Here is a 25,040-nt window from a genome sequence, read left to right as displayed (position 1 = left end):
TACTGCTGAACCCAGGACAAACTTTAAACCAAGTCCTTTGCAGGTATTCCCCTTCCATAATCTTCTAAATACTTTTTAAATGCAGCTATAAAAAGTAGCTACATTTGATGATTTTCAGTCAAGTTCATTACTCCATAACTAGCTTTTACTGAGGTAACTGAGACAACTTAGCAGCAGCTAAGTGATACAAAGCAGATCACAAGAACACTTGTGTTAATTAAACACATCTTTTCCTTTTCAGGACAGGTTTTATGATTTCTTTGTATTCATAATGTGATCTGCAGATAACTAATCATGCCTTTACAATATTCTCATGAGGTGTTACGTAACTAGAAAGAGTAACTGAAACACACTAGTTTTGTGAGCCTGGATATCAGAAGAAAACTTAGAAGCTAGTATTAGAAAAAGGGAATGGAGAGAAGAATTCAGAAAAAAATCTTGCCTACACAGTGCCAGCCATGCTTAAAGCAAACATGCTTAAAGCAAACATGCGTAAAGCACTGAATTTTTCTTGCTATACTAGGCCAAAAAAAACCACAAAACCAACATATAAAAATGTCAGATAAGATTAGGTAAAGTGTTAAGAATATCTGAAAGTAATGTTAAGATGTTAAGCTGAAGTTGAAATTATCACATAAATTTATTTCAAGTGTGGTAAACAATCACCTCATACAACAGATATGGACACTTGAGGATACATTTAAATGACCTACTGTATATTTGCCAGTGAGGTGCTTTATAATCCTCTGAGGGAAACATCCACCTCTCTCTATTGACTATATGCTGACCCGGGCTTCTATGGTCCTGTGAATCCCATTTGCATTTTTTTAAGGAGCCCATATCAGGTAATATGAATAGCCTTTTAAATAGGCCTTCTGAAGTACTGAAACAGCAGTAAGTTGCTAAGCAAAGAAAACAAATAGATGGCCACCAAGCACTTAGTTTCCATATTTAAAAAATTAACATAAATAGACTGGCATCAGAATTGTCTGTAACATCACAACAGGCTACTGCTTTGCCCCACAGACGTTTGTAAAAAGCTTTCTCAGATATGCACAAACCCCTTGTGTGCATGATGCTGCGCTTATACAGGATGCCAACTAGACATATCATCCTTTCATATATCCAGCCAAGACACAGATATGCATAAATTCAGAGACACTATCTATCTATAGAGGCAACTCAAATCCAGCCAAATTTACCAACCGAGGCTTAACGATGGCACTGTTCAATATGCTCAATCTTCTTTCATCTTGACACTTCTCAAATACAAAGATTCCTGTAATACTACCTCAGGCACAGCATCTTACAAGCTGTCTTTATTATCTCGTCTGCTGCCCAATCTGATTTCTAAACTCAGTGAAAAGCAGAATGCAAGATGTGCATCTTCAGTCTGTAGGCCCAACTACATTCAAGACGCAACTACAAATACATGTGGGTTTTCACCGTCCTTCATTACCTCAGACAATGACAAATGGGCTGTATAGCCTTTAGTGTTTTATAGCAGACTTCTGTATTTCATCATTTAAAGAACATCTCATTCAATCTGAATTAATTTCAAAAAATTTCTCATCCCAGCCAGACAACTGGCTTGGTTTATTGTTAATTTGGCAACCAGCAAGCTGCACTGAGAGAACGCCCAAACGGGATAGACGGGATAGATTTCTCTATTGTTTACCAGAGAACTCCAGTGGAGCCAGGGACATCGTATTATAATAAGTACATGAAATGAATGCTAAACTTTTTTTTCCCCTGATGACCATGTTTATAACTCTAAGACAAATACTGAACACTAAAGGCAGTATATGTTAGTAGCTGTTTTCTGAAGTAAAAACACTCGGGAAGAAAAACCAAAGACATTCTCACACTGAGACTAAAAGATACATCCAAACATTTGTTTCTTCTCAGGATACTAACTCAAACTACTTTTATCTCTGGAAAACCTCTGGTCCTATCTTCCCATACCTTACCAAGTGTTTTTTATCTATTGTTATATATGTCATTGTTTAATAGCCCACTTGCACACATCTTCTTTCTGAACACTGCATTCAGCTCTACAGCTACATTTCAAGATCTACACCAAAAATACTTCTAACATGAAAAGTGAACACAGTACAGGTTCTCAAGGAACCCATCTACTCTCTTGCCTACTGTTTTGGAACTGTCTCCACTTTAAATAAGCAGAATACATGCTTTAACACCTCTAGGCCTAGTTAAACACACCAAAACACACAGGGAATGAGGTTCCACAAATATCACTGAGGTAACGAGTATATAAACGCATCTTTGTGCCCTTTATCTGACTAAGCAAGACCCGAAATATTGATAAAAATAAGACAAACAACCCTGACTGTCAAACTTTTTCTTCAGACTTTTCTAATCAGTTTATTAAAATAATAATAAAAAAATTACTAACAATTAAGATTATTTTTAGCCAGTTAATATTTAACTTCACTGTTTCTATCAAGTATTTTCAAACCCCTGGCTTTCAAAGCATGCTAGCTGTGCATCTTCAAATTTTTATTACCTACTACTAACTCTTTACTCTCCCATAAAACCTTTCATGTAAATTGGTATGAAAAGCATAAATTCAGCCTACACAGTGCTAAAACTGTCTTCACTCTAGGCCCTCAACTGTTTAACTGAATGGTTGTTAACAGCCTTCAAACTTGATCCAAAAAGGTAACATTGCAGACCTTTGCTGTAAATAGACAAATTCATCAGATACTTTCAATCCACGGATTAGTTCTTTCCTTCTGGGTCTGAAGGCGAAGTACTGAGAAGCTTTACAGCAGCAGATCCATTTTTGTAGAACTCAAGGTACTTTCAGCAAATAGTTTGGCTGAAATTTATCATTTTGGATGAAAGGACCACCTCTTGGTTTCCTTGCCTGCAAATCACTGAAGGAAAGTTTTAAAAGACAGGTGTTCGTAAGCACTTCTTTTCTGTGCAGCCTAGCTTTAGAGGTTTCAGCTCTTCTGAGGTAACAACCAGTGAAACTGCACAAGAGGGCTAAACTGTCAAGTCAGCAATGACAGAAGACACTGGCCACATGGGGGACACATGGCCTTTGCCAGCTGTGCACCTGAACCAACAGGTCCCACTTTGGTTTGTTGCACTTCTGTAAAATGGACCCCTGCACACTTGTGTACAGTGACATTTTACAGGTGACATTAAAAGAGACATTAAAAACCTGTTGTACTACCAATGGTTGTTTCTGTGGATACCACCCAATATACTTTCATTCATATACATGAGTATCTTTCTTGTTTCACTTTGCAGAACAAAGCACCCCATGTAGTATTAGAGGGATGGTACTTAAAAGTATAACAAATAAATATAAATACTTAAAAGTATTCTCCTGTTGCTGTGTCAGTGACGTTCAAAGGTCTTCCAGCAATCCCCACACTGTACACACACTAAAAGGCAAGTGGCCTGCCTATGCTGACATTTTAGTAATTATTCCATCATTATTGTAGCAGCGCTAACAAAAAAGGAAGTACTAATAAAACTGCATTGCTTGCATCCGAACCAGTTGCTAGCTCTACTCCAGTAACTGTCAGACAGTTGTAGCAGCAGAGATACAGCTAACTGGGCCTTTGACAAAACCATCAGCAAACCCAGTTAGCTCACAAAGTCAGTCCATTAATCACTAATCAGTCTACTAATTTACTATCTTGTTAAGTTCCCATCTCTGTCTTTGCCAATATCATAGACCAAAAGTCAGAAGAAATGTTGAAAAATTAAAGTATATTGTAGTATTAGCAAGCCAAACTAGGACTATTAGCTTTGCACTGTAATTTCTCAGGTCATGCCAAACTCTTCCTCCAGGCTGGCACTGTTCCACTACACTGTCTGCAAGGATCTCCGAAGTCTTTTTGTCCTGTGAAGAATCCTTTATTAAAGCAGACTACTGCCATTTCTTCAGACAAACAATGCAAGTAAATAAAACCTATTCCTCCAACGAAGTTTTCTAAAATTTGCACGACAAAAGGGTAAGGCCTTTGTCAAAAACACCACAGAAGATACTATACTTATGATAATATCATCCTTACCATAAAGAGATCAAATTCCTCCTCTCGTCGAGCAATCATCTGATTCAGAGTCTCATCATCAGGAACTTCATCTTCCTCCTGGTTACATACACGGGTAAAGGTATTAGAAAGAAGCTACATGCAATTTGAAGTAACAGCCTCCATCAGGTCAGTTTTACTGACCTTCCGTCACAAAACCTGTGAAACATGCAAAATGAACCTAAAGCTTTTAAAGTATTCAACAAGTCAGAAGTAACACAAAATGGACATAAATCAGAGAGACAAATGTGACTTATTACCACCTTCATGAATTCAGAATGAGGAAATGAGCAAATACGCAATCAGGAAATTTTGGGTTGTGGTTTTCCTGGGTCAGAAGCACAGTTAGTGCTTCAGTTAAAATATATGCATTTCCGTTCTGCTGTTTTACAGTACTCCCTCAGAAATACCATTCTGCATCTTGAGGTCTTTGCTGTCAAAGCAAGAAGAATGAAAATGTCTGGGTTATATAAAAAAAAAACAAATAAACAACAACAACAGTAACAAAAAACAACAAAATCAACAACAACAAAAAAACCAAAAAACAAACCCAAACAAAACATGTCGTTACACTGGAACATACTGGTTCCTGCATAGGGCTTGCTGAACCTATATTACAGTTTGCTGCAGACTTCAAATCTTTCATGAAAACTCATGCTTTGTACTCTGTGAAATGAGAGTACAGAATGCTGCATATGGCACCAAAAAAAAAAAAAGTTATGTAGCTTTTGTTTTTTCCAGAAATAAACAGAAAATACCTTTACCTATATCCACAAACCTCATTTTCCTTCTACTGGCAAGATTTCTAAACCTCAGAAAAAAACCCATAGTTCTTATTAATGCAATTTGCAACAAATGCCTCTGTAGCTTCATGAACATGTAATTTAAATTTTAACATGGAAAAAGGGACTGGGAAAATGGCAGAGAGCTAGTTCTTCCCAGTTCTAGCTAGTGCTCCTTCAATGTTCAAATAAGGAAATTAACATAGTTACACACAGAGAGAAAAAAAGAGCACAGATCCCTTCTTTTATGATCAGTGAAGAAAGTCACCCTCATGAAAGTTTTCCATGCTTCCTGTCACTTCAAACAGAGCAACCTGTGACCTGAAAAAAATAAGGGATCCCACAGCACAAGCCACAATGTCAGCATCATCTGTGGTTAGTCTGACTAATCCTGCTGCCAACCAGGAAGACTTGGCAAAGAAAAATTAACACCCATTCCAACAAAAAAAAGCCTCCAAGTTACTTCAAATGACCAGTCATACATTCCTGTCATTCCAATATATCTTTCTAAATACACACAAATTACCTCCTTGCTTTATCTAGTACTGCTATCTCTCATTCAATATTAAAACTTTCTTTTCAGTGCTGTTGCAATGAAGAAGGAATGGCTGACCAGGGCTGGATGGTGCAAATTCAAACCCTCTTACTCCATCAGCATTTTCAGTGTTTAGGCAAAGTTTTGCATGGTCTCTGTTCACAAAGAAATTTTATTGGAAATCTTCAACTTCAGCCTGTTAGGAGTCAGACTCCAATACTAATGCTTAGTTTAAAGACTGACTGGCAATCAAACCTTTGTTAAATCTGCACTTGCTCAGGACAGCAGATTAAGTGCATCTGAACAACACACAAGAAGCAGATTGCTCTGAAGCCATCTATGAAATAAAGCATGTCAAGTAGGCCTGAACCACAGTTCTAACTTTTGAAACATTCTCAGATAAGTATTTTCTAGAGCTCTGAAAACGTAACGTATTTATGTCAAATTTAAAAACAAATCCACAGGCCTATTGAAAATTTCTATTGGTTTCAAGTTCATCTATCTACTCATATAGATGGTGTTTGCTGCTTGAGAACTAGTTTTACTTGATCAAAAATGATGCATATACATCATCCCATTCCTGAATTCAGATCTTAAATAAAAGACAATTGCTGGTAAACTGTTTCTCAGCCTTTCTCAATACAAAATCCTATCTTAAAGATGTACTAGCTTTCTCTAAATTCACAAGACAAAAAAATTACACAAAAGGAAAGATTTAACTACTGAAGAAGTAAACTCCTTGGTCTTTGAAACTTTACATACCGAAGGATGCCTGTGAAATACAAACTATAGAATCTTCTTTTCTTTCAGTGTGTACCATATTCAGACATACAAGGCATATCCAGAGGCAAAATCAGGCTTGAAACCACTGCGTTTTTAACTAGTACAGGATATTTTAACTATTATGGGTGGGGAAAAAAAGTCACTGCAGAATAGATTTCTTTTGTGTATGCCTTCATATAATTGATATGTTAATACACTCTCTCCCAAATGCAGCTTTCATTCAAAAACTGAATTCTGTTCGCATTAAGAGTCTGCAGTGACAAGCATAAGAAGGGACTTGCCATTCCACACTCACAATTCCAGTGAAGAACGCAATGAAAACACAGGCACATACAGTCAGTGATTCTACCACCTCACTTCCCACTATTATAAAAGACTTGATAGCTGTTTTTATATAACCAATTGTTTCTTAAAGAGGAAGTGGTAACCAGAAATCCAGGTTGGACAACAGTTATTTTCCTGGCTTGTCCTAACCCCAGAGCACATCAAAGCAGGTTTTTACTCTTACCCCGGATCTAAAAGAAGCACAGTAGACATGGTCTTTCATAACTGAACCTAGGTAGTACTAGCTGTTCAGCATGTCTGAAAATCAGATTACTTAGTTTAACATACAAACTGGATTTAGGAACTGTTTTAAAATCTGTTAAGGAAAAATTCTTTGTCTGCATAAAATTTTTTGCCAAAAATATTAAAAGGTGGAATTGGCTGAAGTTACAATGCCTAATTCTACACTAAGACAAAATCATAACCATTACATCACAATCATTACATTATAACCCATTACTGTGACAAAAAAAAAATTAAAAGAGAGAAAATACAAAGTTGTTTCTTTGACTGGATGGTAAGAATCTGATGACACTTCTAATTTCAAAGGAGATTACAATCTTTATAACTGATGAAAAAAATGACTTAGTACTTCCTAAAACATCCTCTTACTGTTTATTTCTAACTACCTTACCTCATTTTCTTCTTCGTGCTCTAATATAGCCTGTAGGAAGGCTCTCCTTTCATGGCTTGAAGATTTCTGATCGAACATTCCAGCCTGAATGACTTTTTGATCTACATTCAGCTTATACTTTGCAGCAGCAAGTATCTTCTCTTCCACGCTGTTCACAGTGCACAGTCGCAGGACCCGAACTTCATTCTGCTGACCAATTCGGTGAGCTCTGTCTTGGGCTTGTAAGTCCTATTAAGCAGAGAACAGAGAGCGTTTTATATTTTGAGTGTGCTACTGTAATTGCTCTCTGCTTAAAGGACATTATAATGCTGATTTTTTTTGGGGGGGGTATAAAAAAAGAAGTACTCAAAAGGCAGTCTACACCATAGTTCACACTGTTCATGGTTCCTCATTGTTTTCTTTCTCAAAACTTCATCAAGACGCAGGCGGGGGAGAATTGAAAGGAAAAAACATTGACATACTCCGTACAGTGCAAGTGCAGTAAGCTGAAAACTTGGTGAAAGCATGTGCAGTGACTGAAAAAGGCTGATGCACCTATTTTTAACCCTTGTATTCATGATGTACATATTTTTAACCCTTGTATTCAAGGATCATGGCTTGTCAAACCAGAATGAACCCTAACTAAAATATTTCTTGACTGCAGTAAAAGAGAGCAACAAAATTACTAGGAAAAAACCCATACATAAACTGATCTACTAAAGGTTGTAGATTATTCTTAAATATCTTAGGTAAAAATTTTTTAATCTGTTGAATCAGCTTTTAAATTGGAATATTTGCGTGTGAAAAAAGCTTAAATATGATCCTACTGACTTTAAGTTCATCTATAAAAGAATGAGAATCAAAGTATTTATTCTTTGGTCAGGTAATTTCACTTATAAAAAATGGAAGTAGAAAGGACAGAGGTGAAGAATTTCTTTTGTTAAATCAAAATTTCATATATTTTCTTACAGAAAAAGCAAAATGCATTGATTCCTATAAATGATGGGTTTCTAATGACGCATTTCTACTTCAGCATAGTCAAATAACGAAGGGTACGTAACCTCAAAATACTACCACAGTTTTGTCCTACCTAACAACCCAGAAATGTCTTGATGTAGAGAAAAAAAAAAAAAAGAAAACTGGCAATTAATTTGCCTATTTTGGTACAGTACCTTGCTTTTGCATTGTAAGCTCTCTCCTTCCCACAATTCCCTCCTCAAGCATTATGTGTGATGCAGCTGCTGCAATCTAAAGGTTTATCTGAAGTATGCATGAAGAGTGAAGATGATGCCACAATAAGAATTTGTTTATATAATAATTCTCAAAAGTACAGGAAAATGGTAAACTAAGGAAACAGAGTTTTTCATTTCTTTTTAGTCTCACTTCCCTTAGTTTCACATGTGGCTATTGACTACGATGTGATTTGTATATATTTGCGCAACAGCTGAAAACACACAATTATACACTTCCAGAAGAATCTAATTTACTGCCGTGGTTTAAGCCCAGCTGGTAACTCAAAACCACACAGCTGCTCGCTCACTCCCTGCTTCTTCCTCCCCTGCTCCCAGAGTGACGAGGAAGAGAATCAAAAGAATGTAAATCTCATGGGTTGAGGTAAGAACAGTCCAGTAACTACGGTATAATACAATATAATATGGTATATACACAACTAAGTCCAGTGTAAGGTATAACACTACTACTACCACCAATAATAATAATGGTAAAGGAACTAACAAGGGGAGAGAATATAAATCTAAAAGCAGAAAAGGAAAAGAAAACAATAAACACAAGTGATGCACAATTGCTCACCACCCGTTGACCGACACCCAGCCCGACCCAAGCAGCGATGTGGGCCTTCCCAGTAACTCCCCCCAGTTTATATACTGGGCATGATGTGCTGTGGTATAGAATACCCCTTTGGCTAGTTTGGGTCAGGTGTCCTGTCCCTGCTCCCTCCCAGGTTCTTATTCCCCTCTTCAGTGGCAGAACGTAAGACTGAAAAAGTCCTTGATCAGAGTAAGCATTACTTAGCAACAACTAAAAACACTGGTGTGTTATCAGCACTGTTCTCCGGCTAAAGCCAAAACCAAAGCACTGCACCAGCTACTAAGCAGGAGAAAAAACAACTGTTACAGCTGAGCCTAGGGCACTTACATAAGGAAAAAAAAAAAAGAAAAAAGAGAAGACATTAAGTGACAAAGACTTCAGTTACCTCTTCTGGCTTTCTGAAATAAGCCAAAGTGGTTTGATACCGTCTTTTCCTGGCAATCTGTATTCACTATTACCCACCCACACCAATGCACAGCGCAAGGTCAGTGGCTCAGGCCAAGACTGCTGCACTGATACATCCTGTAACTTCCTGAGACAAGACAGCACTCCACACAGCCCTTACAAAAATATTCCAACCTACCTAATGAAGACTCAACGGGGAGCTACTTACTAATGTCCTAAGGTTAAAAAGTATAGCTACATAAATGAAGCAGGTTATAAGGCTCCTATATAATAAACATACACAGACACAGAATTATTCATTGACTCAAACCAAAAAACTGTGTGATTGCATCAATTTGCCTCGCTAATTCCTCCCAAAGCAGCATTTTATGACTTCCCTGGGCCTATTCCTTCCCTCATCACCCCCCCAGCTATATCCCCAATTTAAAGAAGCAATCCAAAAAAAGCATCGTGAATTATGTGCACATTTCATGAAGACAAGTAAACAGAAGTAACCTGGTGAGGATTCCAGTCACTATCAAAGATTATGACAGTGTCAGCAGCCTGGAGATTTAAGCCTAGCCCTCCAGCCCTTGTACTTAGCAAGAAGATAAAGTATTGTGACCCAGGTTCATTGAACTTCTTCAACAGAGCAGCTCGATCCTCCGATTTTGTTGTGCCTGGAAAGAAACAAAAAAACCCACAATCCTGTCACAAAGCTGTGAATTGACATAATAGAAATACAATGTCCGGTACCAAATGTAAAAGTGGAAGAAATTTTAGCATGCTTGCTCTTTGCTGTCTTTGCCACATTTTCTGTAATATGGAATAAACACTGGCCATGAATGTTTTGGTCAACTGGCTATCACTTCTAAGAGGTGGACTTCTAAATACCTCTTTTAAGTACTTCTCTTGACATTTCGAAAGTGGACTTTAAAATGTTGGATAACATTATTAGACCTTTTTAGGACTCACATAAATTTCAATTCAATATACCCAAACAGAAGAAAACTCTGGCTTGATTAATGTCTTCTGGTCACAGCAGCATCTAATTATTTTTAGAAGTTACCTTCCTAGAGATTTATCAAAATGACTGTGCCGCCTTCAGAGCGATAATTAATGCAAAAGGATTGAAAACTCTTCAAAACTTATCTTGATTGTGATGATGCAAAATGGCAGAGTGAGAGCAGAGAAGGAATTCAAACATGGTGAAAACATAGACAAAGTTCTAAGGAAAACCCAAGCTCTGTACACTCTGCTGTCTGGATGAAATCCACGTACTTTGACAACAATCTGTATGCATCACCTTAGCCTGGTCCACTGTTTGCCTTATATTTTTTATAGTTCTGCCTGTAACTGAAAGCCATTCTGCTATTTTTATTCAGGTATGCACAGAAGATGAAGCTTTTCTATTACTGTAGCAGGTTGACCCCAGCTGGCTGACAGACCTTCACTCACTCCCCTTACTCATCCATATGGGGAGAGAAAATCAGATGGAAAACCTCCTCGGCTGACATAAAGTCAGTTTTGTAAAAGCAAAAACTCTGCATGCAAGCCAAGTAAAAAAAGAAATTTATTTTCTACTTCCCATCGATAGGTAGCTATGCAGCCCCTTCCTGGAAAGCAGGGCCTCAGCAACTGTAATGATTGCTTGGGAAGACAAATGCTGCAACAAGGAATGCCCCTGCGTCCACTTTCATTTCCCTCAGCTTTTATTGCTAAGCATGTCCTTAGGTCAGCCTGGGTCATCTGTCACAGCCAGGTCATTGGTCACCCTCAAGCTACTGGCCTTGGGGGTAGAGGAGTCCTTTGGAGATAAAGCCTGGACACTCTGCAACCACTGCTCATCAACAGCCAAAATACTGGAGTTTTACCACCAGTGTGTTAACAACCTTGCCTAGCAAATGCAAAGCACAGCACTGTATCAGCTGCTAGGAGGAGAACTGGCTTCATCCCAGCCATACCAGTACAATCACATAGCCAAACTGCTGGCCCACAGAAACCCATTCTCTTAAAAAGCACATGACTTGGGTAGAAAACACCTTTATGTGATAAGACAGCTGGACAGAATCTACATATACATGCCAGCACAGAATGATGATAATCTATAATCACAAAACTGGAAAAGAAGAAAAAACAGTTCATCTCACTGATTTAATGGATCACCTGCAAAACCTTAATGAAATGAAGGAACTGTATTTACCATACTGTATATTTCCACAGACATTATACATGAAAAAGAATTAATTTTAAAATACATGGTCTAAGGTAATTTAAAATATTTTAACTGTAATATAACTAATCTTTCTTGAATGGAAGCATTAAAACACTAGCAGGCCAGAGGTGCAAGGAGGGTTTTGCTAACACAGTACTATATTCTTCTGCCAGTTTTGACAAAAACGTCCTATGTCACAGTGAGGGAGCTCGTTTGCGTCTGAGTTTCATTACTCTATTTTACATTTGAGGATAACAGCATTTCAAGTTTCGTTTACCTTTTCTTCCAAATAAAGCATGAAGCAAAGAGTCAACTTGAAATGTTGTAAAAAGAATATTCAAAGGACCTTAAACTCTCATTTTAGTCATGTTATTCTTCATGTTTCTATTAATCATTGTTTTTCTATTAAAAAGTTAGTCTGATAAATGCTGCTGGCCTACGTAATTACTATAATGTGTGAGATAAACATATGAAGTAAAAGTAATATTTAAGAAGGTCAGTGTGAGGCAGAGATCATCAACATGGAAAAAAGCCAAAATGGAAACTTCTTTCAAACAGGTTTAAGCCTCACATAGGATATGCTATTTTTAGCTATTCTCCCTTCAATAATACTCCACTATGTTTCTAAATAATCTTTTCATTCAAAGGTAATAAAACATATTTACACATAGAGTAATAGAGGCTACTGACCCTCCTATGAAATTCAGGAAAACTACAAGTACTTTACTTGTCACTGAAATTCAGTTATCCTGTGGAGAATAGCGGCTGAAGTTTAATCAGGTACAAACTAATCAATTTCGCTAGAATCTAGGCAAAACACTAGCATTGTCATCTCTCATCATGAGAATACTTTCAGACAACTTACACAGTGACAACTGATTGGGCCCTTCGATTTTTAAACCTTGTTTGAAGAAGAGATCAGCCCCTGAACATCAAATCTCTATATAATCTGCATTCCAGGAACAGACCTGAGTGTCCATCAAAACAATCCCTCAAACAAATGGTTTGCAGGTTAAACAGATAAAAGAAAAGTGTCAAAAAGCCCAAACTAATGAAGCATGCTACCTCCTAACTTATTATCTGTTTTTTTTTTTCATGTAGCTTACCATCAAGACGTAGGTAAAGGAAATTTCGAAAGGCAAAATAGTCTTCCATAATGGTCATGAGTGATGTCATTTGACAGAAAAGGAGCACACGATGGTTAGTAGCTCGTAATTTTGGTAGAATACGATCGAGCAGCTCAAACTTCCCTGAGGCCCGATAAAGTTCGGCTCTGTTGAAGAGAAAAAGCACAGTAAATGCCAGAATAAAATGTCATTTAGAAAAGTTTTTAATCATTATTATGTCAGAGTACAACAGAGACATTAATTTACTTTAGATAAAAATGACTAATAGCACTTTTCTCTCTTTAAAAATATTTACGTTGATTAAAATGAAAAAATAAACATCCTTGTGAACTCCCGTTTAGAAAGGATTTTTCTTCAGTTACAGAAAATGTGTGGACTTTCAACCACATAGAATACCTTCCATTATGAAACTCTATTCTGTTTCATTATTTATTAAAAAAAAAAAACATTAGTTCTCAGCTAGGTAAGCATTTTATCAGTTAAGACATTCACCTGCTAGTTTTGCTTTTACATCACATTTACTGCAGCTATAAGCTGTATTCATCAGGCACATGTTTGAAACAATTCCTCTTCCACTCAGTGACTATGCACAAGAGAGTGAAATATTTCAAACAGAACTAATATACAGAAATAATGGGAGGAGTTTGACAAAGGATATACTCTTTAGCCATGTAACTTTGGTAGTCCTGAACAATGTTTAGTTGCTTTGATTAGCTGCTCTTGTCTTCTATGCAATGAATTGCGAAACAGACACTTAGCACCAAAATTCAAGCTGTAACTGAGAAAATGAATAAAACAGTATGTCTAAATCAGCATCACAGTGATACACCTTACAAAAATAAATTTCACATAACTTTTTTCTAACCTTGGGTCTGTACTCTCAAAATATGATTTATCATTAGCAACGGTATATGTAAGTCCACAAGATACATGGCCTACTGATATGCACACATATGTGATCAGCTAAACTATTCTGGAGACAACTAATCTGGTATAGTAGGAAAGGAGACAAATAATCTGGTATACTAGTTAACAAAACAAGTTATTAAGACCTGAACAGGAAGGGGGTCAGGTGGTAGATGCACACGTTTCTTGTGTGTGGGGAGAATGGCTGATACACGTAAGGCTGTGCTGCCATTCAGCAGGACCTTGATAGGCTGGAGTACTGCATGGAAAGAAACCTAATGAGGTTCAACGAGGGCAAGCATAGAGCACTTCACCAGGGGAGAAAGAACCCCAAGTACCAGTACAGGTTGGTGGCTGACTTTCTGGAGTGCAGTTCAGCTGAGAAGGACCTGTGTGTATTGGTGGACGACAAGCTGACTATGAGCCGGCAGTGTGTCCTAACAGCCAGGATGGCGAACAGCATCCTGTGGTGCATCAGGATGAGTGTGACCAGCAGGTCAAGGGAGGTGATCCTCTCCCTCTACTTGACCCTGGTGAGGCCATATCTGGAGTCCTGTGTCCAGTTCTGGCCTACTCAGCACAAGAAAGATAAGGAGCTACTGGAGAAGGTCCAGCGGAGGCTATGAAGATGATGAAGGGTCCAGAGCATCTCTCTTAGAGAAGCGATTGCAGGAGCTGGGCCTTTTCAGTCTAGAGAAGACTGAGAGGGAATCTGATTAATGCATGTAAGTATCTCAAAGGTGGGTGCCGGGAGGATGGTGCCAGACTCTTTTCAGTGGTGCTCAGTGACAGGACAAGGAGCAATGGCCATAAGCTGAAAAACAAGAAGCTTCACCTCAACATGAGGAAGAACTTCTTTATGTTCAGGGTAGCGATGTAAGAACGGGCTGCCTGAGGAAGTTGTGGAGTCTCCTTCTCTGGAGATAGTTAAAACCCACCACGACACATTTCCATGTAACCTGCTCTAGGTGGCTCTGCCTTGCACTAGATGATCTCCAGAGGTCCCATCCAGCCCTGACAATTCTGTGATTTCTAGGCAGGTGCATACAGAAATGCCAAGAAAAAAATTTTACATTTGTTTCATTTCAAATCATGGGAGAAATGCTACTTTAATTCAGAATAAAGATGGTAAAGATGGAAAAGCAGAAGACAAAAGTCACAAGAAAGAGAATAAAATTCCAACTGCTGTCTCTGAAGAGTCATTTCCAATGAATTTCAGATGTTACCTAAGCTATTTCAAAATAAGGATATGGGATACGTGAGTATCTCTGCGTGTCTTCCTGAAGGAGATGGAGGCTTATAAAAAGCTCATGTAACACTGCTAGTACTGTTATCTTTTGCTTTAGATATGTGCCTCTTCCCTTCCATAAACTGCTTGAGCTTGTTAGCATGTACCTTCCAGAAAAAGAATGTGATACATTAGTTCCAATACAACAACATGAATAGGAAGAAAAAATGAAGGAATTACCCATTGATGACACCATTTGAGTAGCCTAAATGTTCAGCAAAGGACTCCTGCAGAGTTATAAGCAATAAACAGATTATTACAAACTAAACAGTAACACAAAATTATACATTCTTACATAAGCTGATTAAATATATGAGCGTTAGGGTTTGAGTTTCTTTATGGTTATACTCTTTGAATCCACCTTGCAGCAAGTGTTCTGCTTTATGTCTTCTTTAGCTGCTATTACTTGAAATTTATGGTTTGCAGAAGTAACTTCTGCCAGCGTACATTCTACCAGATTACAAATACAGCAGAACCTAATTAATTCATACTAATTACTGGAAGAGCCAAATTACTCAATTTAATTAATTAGCATACAAGAAAGCAAAGAATGAAAACGACAATAATACATCACAGTAGGTACTTAATTATTCATTCATAAATGTATCTGTATTCCAAATATTTATGCCAGTTTCTGTCTTTCCAGATATATTATTATATTTATGTACTTTGGGTCCTAATGAGAGATGCTACTTAGATAGGCTGAAAAAACAGGGTGGATAGAATAGGATAATCCTGGTTGATATTCGGAAAGATTAGCAGCCTGCTACTTATAAGTTTCTTAGACATAATACTTTGAACTAGTGTCTCTAGATTGCAAATTAGGTCTAGGTAGAGATTAAGTTGCTCCGGAACACCTTAAATTAAAAAACAAAAAAAAAAAAAACAAAAAAAAAACCAACCCAAACAAGCAAACACAGAAAACTACCAGAAAAAAAAAACAAACAAACAAAAAAACCCCACCAAACCACCACTTCATTTTTTTTAAGACACTGCCTCCACAACATTAAATGCTTTAAAGCTAGACTTCAGGTCATCAATAAAAACCTGATGGTTGGTCCATTTATTTCTGAAAACGGACCATACTGATCGTGGTTTTCAAATGCTTTCTTTTCAGCAGAAATAAGGTGGACAGAGATGTCTTTTCCCATACACATAAGCTTCAACAGCAGTTTGCTATTATGTTAGCCATCTGAATAAAAACAAGTCTCAAAATCAAACCTGTCAGTCTTACCTCAATATGTTGAAACATGTATGGGTGATTGCATATCTTTCTCAGTTGCATGATAGTGTTCATAAGAGTTTTTGCCCCACCTTTTCCCTATGGGTACAAACAATGCAAATTAAATGAGGCATCTAATTTCTTAGCTTATTAATGAAGCTTTTGAAAGATATTGTTAAATGCAGGCATAAAAATACTTTCACCCCAAACCTGACCACCACATCACCAATGAAAAAAACTAAAACCAAAACACAAAAAAAAACCCCAACAACAGAAAAAACAGAAGCTACTATTCATTTGCCTTGCTGTATAAATTATCTATCATAAGTATGCCCTGTAAGAAAAAAGAAAGACCTGGAACTAATCCGTGAACTGCATTATGTATCTACCTACAGTTTTCACAATTGGAAGCAGAGCATCCGCTGTCCCACATATTGCCGTATTGATACTGTTCATTATGAAACCTTACAAATTCTGTAAGGTCTGAACTCTCTAACAGAAATCTGCTCTAGCCAGATGATTTTCAATCTACAGCGTTTCCTTCCGTCTGTTAACTGGGTTTCTCTTTCTAGGCCAAGTAAAACACAGAGCCAGAGGCAGCTAAAAAGGTAGAAATAACCGAACCTTGTGAGTCATATTAATGTTTAACAAAATATATTCTCAAAATCTACTCTGCAGATAATCTTTTTCAGAACCAGGACAAACTTCAGGCAATAGTCAATGGTCCTAGCCTAAACTCTATGTTTAAAATCTAATTGCAAAAGGTGGATACAAGTTTGAGAACATCCCAGCATATTAACATTGCCAAGCAGTTGTTGCTGTCAGATACCACTTTGCTTTGTTGTAATTTTATGAAAATGTAATCAGAGTGGCTGCAATATTCCAAGCTTACTGTATGACTAATTCAGATGTATTTTAAAAACGTCAGCAAAAGGAATTTAGCCATTTCCAACAATAAAACTAGGAAAAAGTACACTATTTGATCATATCATGTACTAGTAATACTCTACTCTTTCCTAGAAAGACCAGTGAAATAAATTCCATCTAGAGCAGAGATTTTATGCTTGAAGGGGGTGCTCCACACATCTAAAATTTGGTTTTGTTCTTTCCAAAATCCTCTCTAATTTGCTCCTAAATGCAGTTCATATTTGTTCTAAGAGTAATTTCCTAGAAATTTCCAGCTTGATAAACTCTCTGTAGTCTTATCTGGTTCCAGGCAAGAGCTGCAGAAAGACAGGATTTTTTCCTAACACAGTTCTTTGATCACTGAAGCCAAGCATTCCTAACAAGCCACCTCCCTCTGCTGACAACAGGTATCATGGATAAAAAAAAGCTGATGAACCAGATAAAGAAAAAAAAAATAATCAAGAGAGGGTAGCAAGAAAGTAAAAAATTTTAAGACTCTTGGCAAGCAGGGAAGGCCAGGGAGGTGTTCAGAAGACAGCAAACAAATGTATGCTGTTTATAAAACAATAAAACAGTTTATGATCTTTGACCAGTTCAAAGGTTCTGATCTGGTGAAAGAGAAGAAAAGGATCTGGAAGAAAAGGAAGTCTGCCTGCGATACAAAATTAAATTTGTAGGACAAAAGTAAAGACATCAACCCACAAAGTGATATTAAAATAAAACAGAAGAATGTAAATTAATGTTTACAGAGTATTCAAACTATTAAGATGAGTATCAACATCCAGTGATAAGAACAAGCTTTGTTTAGAGTTTGAATAAGCACCAGCAAGGAAAACAATCTCACCGCACAAAACGAGGGTAAGATAAGATACTGAGCAAAAATATCACCCATTGTACCAATAAAACCTGCCAAAGGATGGTAGAAAGACAGGATGCGATTGCACTGCATCAGTAATATACATATAACACAGTGCAAACACACTATTAAACACCAGCTGTTCTGCAGTACCTATTAAAGGTATTTCACATTTATTATAATGTGAAAAGCATATACACAAGTAGGTGATGAATGGCAACTTTTTACTCTGTACTAACTGGATCAAGTCCCATGATTACATAATCAGTATTTACTAATTCATACTCTAAATCTGACTATACAACTTTGAATCTTACTGTTCTCTTAAAAGACTTATGTCACTAACAGATCTTGTAAGTATGAATAGAAGCTGGTTAAAACAAAGCTTATACTTATCTAATTGCTCTGAAAGACAAGATTTATGACTTTCTGTAGCCAGCACAACCACAATCATAATTATTCAGGTACCACACTGGATTAAACTCAGCCAAGGGAAATACTGGTTCTTTTCAAACACTGCCTGTTTGTAGAAAGGGACAGTAATTATAGTGAATACAAGTAGGATCTTTTCCTTGTGAATAGAGAGCATGAGCTGTAGTCTTGTAAAACAAAAAGCCTGACAGATGTCTAATGATGTCTGATAGGTATCATTCTACCCATGACAGATATCTGCAAAAACAGCCTAGAGTTTCATAAAACAGAAATCATACTGCTAGCATATTTAATAATACATTGTTTCCCAAGTGTTTAGTCGTTCTTTCATACCTTCTTGTCTTTTTCAGAACCATCTGTGAGAAGGATTCCCTTGGCTTGCATGTGGCGGTACAGGATCTTCTGAAGCGCTGACATATCACATTTGATCACATATTCCACCTAGTATAAAAAATTCCAAGAAAACAACCATAAACACACTGACATAATAATGTCAGTAGGATCTAACTACAAGTTCTTGTTATCCTAAAACACAAAACAAAAACCTGCTAGTTTTTATCTGTACCCTACCACTATATGGTTTCACTGAGCAACGATCCAACTACAAGCACAGCAACAAATATCTCAAAAGATTACCTGTGAGAGTCACAACTACTATGAGACAGCTGGATCCTAAGAATGTAAGTGCAGAATCACTATTTTTTTCCTCATTTTGTAATTTTTACAATTTAAACCCATAATAAAAAAATAGTTTTATATATAACACGCAATGAAAATATTTGTGTTTAATAGCCTGTGGACTTTATTATATCTGTAAAGCATTATAAAAGTATCATCATTGTATACCTAGCAAATAAGCATCCTTTGTAGTGCCTACTTAGCATTACGCTTACATAGATTGGATTAGAAATACACCATTTTCTCAACATCAACTAAAAATACACTGAATTAATCAAGTACTATATGATGCCCACATTCAGCTGGACTTCTTATGGAGCTTTGTAAAACTTTTATTTAGTAAAACATTTTCTGACTGTGCACTATCTTTAAATCCAGTAATACAAAGACTTCATACCCCAGTTTAAACCATTTTTTTGTTATTACTCCATTTCCAGATTAAGCCACTATGTTTTTAATAAGTTATGTAAAATAAAGCGAGTCACATAATAAAGCCGAAGTAATGGCTAGAAGTCTTTCTAGTAGTGACTAAAAGAAAAAATGTAAGCTTCCTAATGTTTAATAAATAAATGGAATAAAATTATCTTTTTTTTTTTTTTTTTTATTCTCAGAAAGACAGGAGGAGGAACTCCTCAAAGAAAAATGAGTATTTCTTCAATGGCTTCTTTACCAAGATTTGTAAGATCCCATGAAACTTATTAGCAGGCTCCGGTCAAGAAGTTCAGTCCTCACGGTTGAACTAATTCCTTTTTTCGTAAAGAAGATGGTGAAAACAAAACCAAACACAGTCCTCTGAGTACCAGTGTGGATGAAACTTCTACATCTCCCTCCTCCAACACCTACTAATGGATTTATGAAATACAGTGTCTCTAACTGGCAGAAATTTAAATAGAAATAAGTATTTCAGTAATATTTTAAATTTAAATATGCTTCATTCTCAAACAAATACTTCTAAGGATACTGAAAATCTGACATTTGAAGGAACAGAGTCACAACAGTAACAGTGTTCACAACATTATAAAGATGAGAAAGAAATTTTAAAAGGGCCTTTCCTTTGAGTACTGTCACTAAGCATCTACACAGAGCTCTTCACTCATTCAGCCTATGTGAGTCAGTTCACAGTACAATTCAAAAAACTTTTACTTAGGTGGAATTTAAACTGGGTTTTAGCCCAGTTGACCTAAGCAGCAAATTTTCCCCAGCACATCCTCACATTTGCTTTTTTATTTAGTTATTATTATTACTCTGGTAAAGGCAAATGGGAAAAGCAATGCAGGATCGCAAAGAAGGACAGGGTGAGACAAAATCAGTTGCCCAGAGACAAAAACAATGACCTTTCAAATCAGAAGAATGTTCTGAATTAAAAAGCCATTGGTTAAAAAAATAATTGTGCAACTTCAATTAATGTAGGACCAAATTCTGCATGCTTTATAAAACACAGGAGTCCTTTATGAACTTCAGTGAACTGGCTAAGGTAGCAAAGGTTCCACCTGGTGTAGGGAGGATGGGACAAGACAGAATCTAATCCTCTGTGTATGGCTGACTGACTCACAACGTGCAAATACATATTATGGAAATAAGTCGTATGTGTCATACGGATGACTACAAACAGAATTACAGTTGGCAATACTGGTGAGGAATCCTGAGAACATTAAAATTTCAAGTATTCAGGCCTCCCCAGCGGTCAACTTTTCAACAAAGAAACCATGGCAGTAACAGATGCTAAAGAAATTGTCATCTGTAAAATAAATCTGAAAAACAAACATTAAATAATGCTTAAAAAAATATTAAATCCCTTCCACAACTCTCATTGCAAACCTTTTCTGGCAGTTGAGATTCAACTTCTTTCTTCAACCTTCTCAGCAAGAAGGGTCGGAGCACTTTGTGGAGACGACGGATGATCAGAATAGTCTCTTCCTCATTTAAGTCCACCTATAGAAGTTTATAAAAGTCACTACAAGGCAACTCAGTGTATCAGAAAATGTCTTCTCTCACATGAAAGGTTAAATACGGGCCATAGTTACTTGCATGTTACAAGCAGATTCTGAGTCAAAAAGGACAGTGACATTAAAATTTTCTGGCATTATAATAAAGGTAGCTTTTAGTTATGTTAATTCCCTAAGTACCAGGGAGAGTTCAAACACTAATCCTTCTGTATAAGCTCCTTTCTGTTTTCATCAAAGTGTTCTGTTTCTGATGTTTAAGAAAAAAAACCAACAAACTGCCACAGTACCCTTTCTCCAGTCATAGCAAATGGAGCGTTGAACCACTGTTCAAAGGTGCTGCAGCTCTTGAAAATGGTTGGAAGGAGGAAATTGAGAAGGGCCCAAAGTTCAGGCAATTTGTTCTGCAATGGAGTCCCAGTCAGCAGTATTCTCCTAGGGGCCACATAGTGAGTATTCAAGACCTGAGTCAGTTTGCAGTGATGGTTCTTCATTCGATGGCCTTCATCTACTATCATGTATTTCCATCGAATCTGCAAGAAAAAGAAGAAAATTTGGCAAAGTCAGAGCAGGTCAGACTTCATCAAATTCCTCTCACTACGTACAGAACAGAAATATTTCAAGTCTGAGACATTAGTCATTCTCATTTCTGAGAAAAGCCAAATCAAGCATTAGCCAAGTACCAGTGGCCTTGCAAGCTGCAAAAACAGAAACAAACACTAGACATATTGAATCTGATGCTGAATTCCAACTTGAATTGCAACAGCAAACAGCAGATTCCTCCTGCTTCTGGGAAAGAGATTAGAGTGACTGTCTCTTCAAGGCCAGAATATGTTTTACAGAGGAAGAAAGCAATCACATGAACTTCAAATAAACTTGCCTGTAACAAGAACCTCACAGGACAAAAAAGCATTTCAAAGTAACTCCTTACAAAACAACCCTGAACTTTGTTTTGCATTCAGCTAAGTATTTTGTTCTTACTCAAGGACAAAGAACCATAATTACAATTCTCCCATCTCAGTTACTGGATCTTCAAATAATGTTTCTGCTTCTTAATGCAAAAACTTAAATGCAATCACAGCAGATGTTGAGAGTTGTTTCAACCTCTCCGCTGGTGCTACAACATGGGCAGTCAACCTGCCACACTGACCATATGACTAGGAAGGTCTCAGTTTGTACTTTCACAGGTGTGAAATAACTGCATTTCTCAGGACAGGCTGAACGCCATAGTGCTTGTCCTTGCTATCTGTTACCAAGGCAAAAACTAGACGGGAAGACAAACTCTACAGTCTCAAACTGGTCTCAAGTGTTCAGAATTATGCTAAGAAAATACACTGCCTTTGTATCAGAAAAAAAAAGTGATCTAAACAAGCAGTATGTAACAGAATGAAATAAAGTGAAAATCAAAAACAAAGGGACAGTAGGGCGATGTGGTTTCCCCATACAGCAAAATACCTCCTTAGTCTGTTTTGTGTACTACATGAAATAGGCTTAAAGTAATTTTCTAATGAATTCATTACATTTGAGGCACACCTGTTGACGTTTAGTGAGCCTTTAAGAACTGGGCCATGTGTAGTAAAGAGTATGAATTCATGATACAAGTAACTATTTGTTTGGGTAAAGTGACCATATAGCTGGAAAGGCTCTAATAAGATTGAGTTTCAGGTTGGAATCACTGGAAAAATATTAGTCAGGACTGCAGATTAGGTTAAATGTCATTAAACAGAAGGGAGAAAAGTAATGTTTTCCTACGGACACACAGGTATACAGCACTGACAGAGCTGCACAATGGAATTTGTCTCCCAGCCACATTGAGGAAAATCCTGGTGTTTATAAGGAGAAAAGCTGTGACTGAGAAGTCAATTAATAAACAGAGAAATGGAAAAGTAAATGAAAGATTTAACTTCCACTGAATGGCAGAACAACAACTCAAGATTTCCCTGTAAAACAAAAATGTGTTTTGTATTATGCACCATCTAACGGTGTCTTGAAGGTCTTGCTGTTAAGAGATGACAATCATTACCTTAGCAAGGATATGTTTGTCCTTTATTATGTACTCATAAGTAGTTAAGAGAACATTAAATTTTCCACTTCGAAGCTGAGGAACAAGTGAACGGCGCATTGCAGGTGTGCCCTAAAAGAAAGAGAAGCGAGTAGTTACTCTTTTAATGAAGAAAATAGGTTTTTATGAATTAGCAGACATAGAACAATCACATGAACCTGTAATCCTACAGTACTAAAACCAGTATATCAATTCATTCTGGGCTTCTTCAGGGTGCCTTCCCTAAATGTTTGCTAGACTGTAAAGCTCTGTTCATGGGGCACTAGAGACATGTAGCTAGCAATCTAGTCTCCTTACAAACTGTTTGGCCATACCACTACTACAGTAGCTAAACAGCAAAGTATTCAGTGATGTATAAAATGTGAAGTAGCTTTCATTTTTATTACCCCCACCAGAAGTCTTGCAGTGTGATAAGTACAATTTTATTCTGCACTTCACTATATGAAAGTAATTAACGTTCATTAGTCTTCTTAGTATGATCAACTCACTACTTATTAACTGATACACATGACAAAATTTCATAAGCAGTTTCGAAATGCATGCAGAGACAGAGGAAACAATGGCTCTATTCCCATTCCTTCAACAATATAATGATATGAAAAGCAAATCAAACCTTGTAAGATATCTTCACCACAGACGGAGCCCATTTGTCAAATTCGTATGTCCAATTTGATAAAGTCCTATCATACACATTATAGAGAAAAAGTAATATATTTAATCATTTGCAAGTCAAACTTTATAAATGTTTCTAAGTGACTGCCAACTTTTCAACATATTTCACATAGTCAACCCCCATAATTAACAGTATATTTAAAAAAAAAATCACTTTATATACTGTAATAAAATGAAAGTATCTCTGAGAAGGGAATAAACAAAAAAAAGTGTGAAACCCTCTTTCAGCTCATCTTTAGGAACCTCTTTGAAAACAATTCAGAGTGATATTTTATATGCATCTTTGTATATTGGAGCCTATTAAGGGTAAGAAAGATAACCCTGAACAAAAAAATAGATTTGTAATTTATTTTATACTGCTTATCATCCAGCAACTGACATTACAACTTTTCAAATAGTCTGAAGTTAGTAACAAGCTTTCATCAGTCTTCTATCTGAACAGAACTACTTATAGCGCCACCTAGTGCTACTAGGCAGCTCTCTTTTTGCACTCCCTTTCTGCTGTTTGATCACAACAATTATGATTTTATGGCTAAGCTAGGTGCTATCATGATATAGCAGCAAAAAAAAACCCTTGAGGTGTGTTGGTTGCTTGCTTATTTTCTTCCTTACTGGACCTGCGATGGCAGCATTACTAGGTATTAAGAAAAGGCAGGGAAAAGACTTTTAAAATGTACAGGAGAATGAAATTTCAGCTCCTTTCTTTTAGAAACATAAAAAAAAAATCATTACAGAGTACTTAAATCAGATTTTACTGTGCCCATACAAAATCTGTCATTAATGACACTTTCCCTTTATTTTTAACTGTGTTTTATTTTATAGCTCTTCTCGCAGCCTTTTTTTTTTTTTTCATACTAGAACTCATCATTTAGTTTCATACAATTAGGCACAGCTGTGGTATTTATGTTAGTCAATTAGTTATTACTGCAGCACAGCCAAAACAGAGGATTCCTCAAAAGAAATCAAAAGAGATGGCCACGAATGAAACTTAACTCAATCCTAACATATTTGCATGCTTAGGAAATATGGGGGACAAATTATATAATGAAAGCCCACCATTCAAATCACACAGAAAAATAAGCAAACAATTCTTTAATATCTTACATCAGTTTTACAATGCCTGACAGTTTTTATGCAAACCACAGCTCTCCAAATCACTAAAACCCATACCTCAGCTTTGCAGGAAGAAAAATGCATTAGAGGAAATGTATAAAACAAGCATCATCTTGGAAAGCTAAGTAAAAGCGAAAGTGGGCAGCACAGTAAACAACTGTAACCTGGACATCTGACTGAAGTGTGAGAGTATCACTCCTCAAGGCTACATCCAGGGCTAGTTATACAGCACTTAAAAGACACTCCAGTGTCATTAAAGCATGATTACTTTATATCAGATGGGCACCATTTGTTGAAAG

General features: G+C 36.8%; 1 protein-coding gene across 6 annotated transcripts in view; it reads right to left on the bottom strand.

The window, feature by feature from the left end:
* SMARCA2 (SWI/SNF related, matrix associated, actin dependent regulator of chromatin, subfamily a, member 2) overlaps window positions 1-25,040 on the bottom strand; it is a 110,295-nt gene that overhangs the window by 31,643 nt on the left and 53,612 nt on the right. For all 6 annotated transcript variants that reach the window (XM_062612518.1, XM_062612515.1, XM_062612516.1 and 3 more), the window contains 11 exons: window positions 23,570-23,636; window positions 22,918-23,028; window positions 21,185-21,427; window positions 20,770-20,883; window positions 18,607-18,714; window positions 16,092-16,178; window positions 15,038-15,084; window positions 12,643-12,809; window positions 9,838-10,001; window positions 7,132-7,359; window positions 4,056-4,133 (listed from right to left, as the gene is read on the bottom strand). In XM_062612518.1, the coding sequence (XP_062468502.1) occupies window positions 4,056-4,133; window positions 7,132-7,359; window positions 9,838-10,001; window positions 12,643-12,809; window positions 15,038-15,084; window positions 16,092-16,178; window positions 18,607-18,714; window positions 20,770-20,883; window positions 21,185-21,427; window positions 22,918-23,028; window positions 23,570-23,636 (1,414 nt within the window). The remainder of the gene's footprint in view (window positions 1-4,055; window positions 4,134-7,131; window positions 7,360-9,837; window positions 10,002-12,642; window positions 12,810-15,037; window positions 15,085-16,091; window positions 16,179-18,606; window positions 18,715-20,769; window positions 20,884-21,184; window positions 21,428-22,917; window positions 23,029-23,569; window positions 23,637-25,040) is intronic.

This window comes from Pezoporus occidentalis, unplaced genomic scaffold (genome assembly GCF_034315485.1).
Source record: "Pezoporus occidentalis ecotype Australia unplaced genomic scaffold, CSIRO_AGI_Poc_V1 ctg16, whole genome shotgun sequence".
Lineage (NCBI taxonomy): Eukaryota > Metazoa > Chordata > Aves > Psittaciformes > Psittacidae > Pezoporus > Pezoporus occidentalis.
Note: the sequence above shows the minus strand (reverse complement) of the source record. Positions and strands in the feature narration are given on the sequence as shown.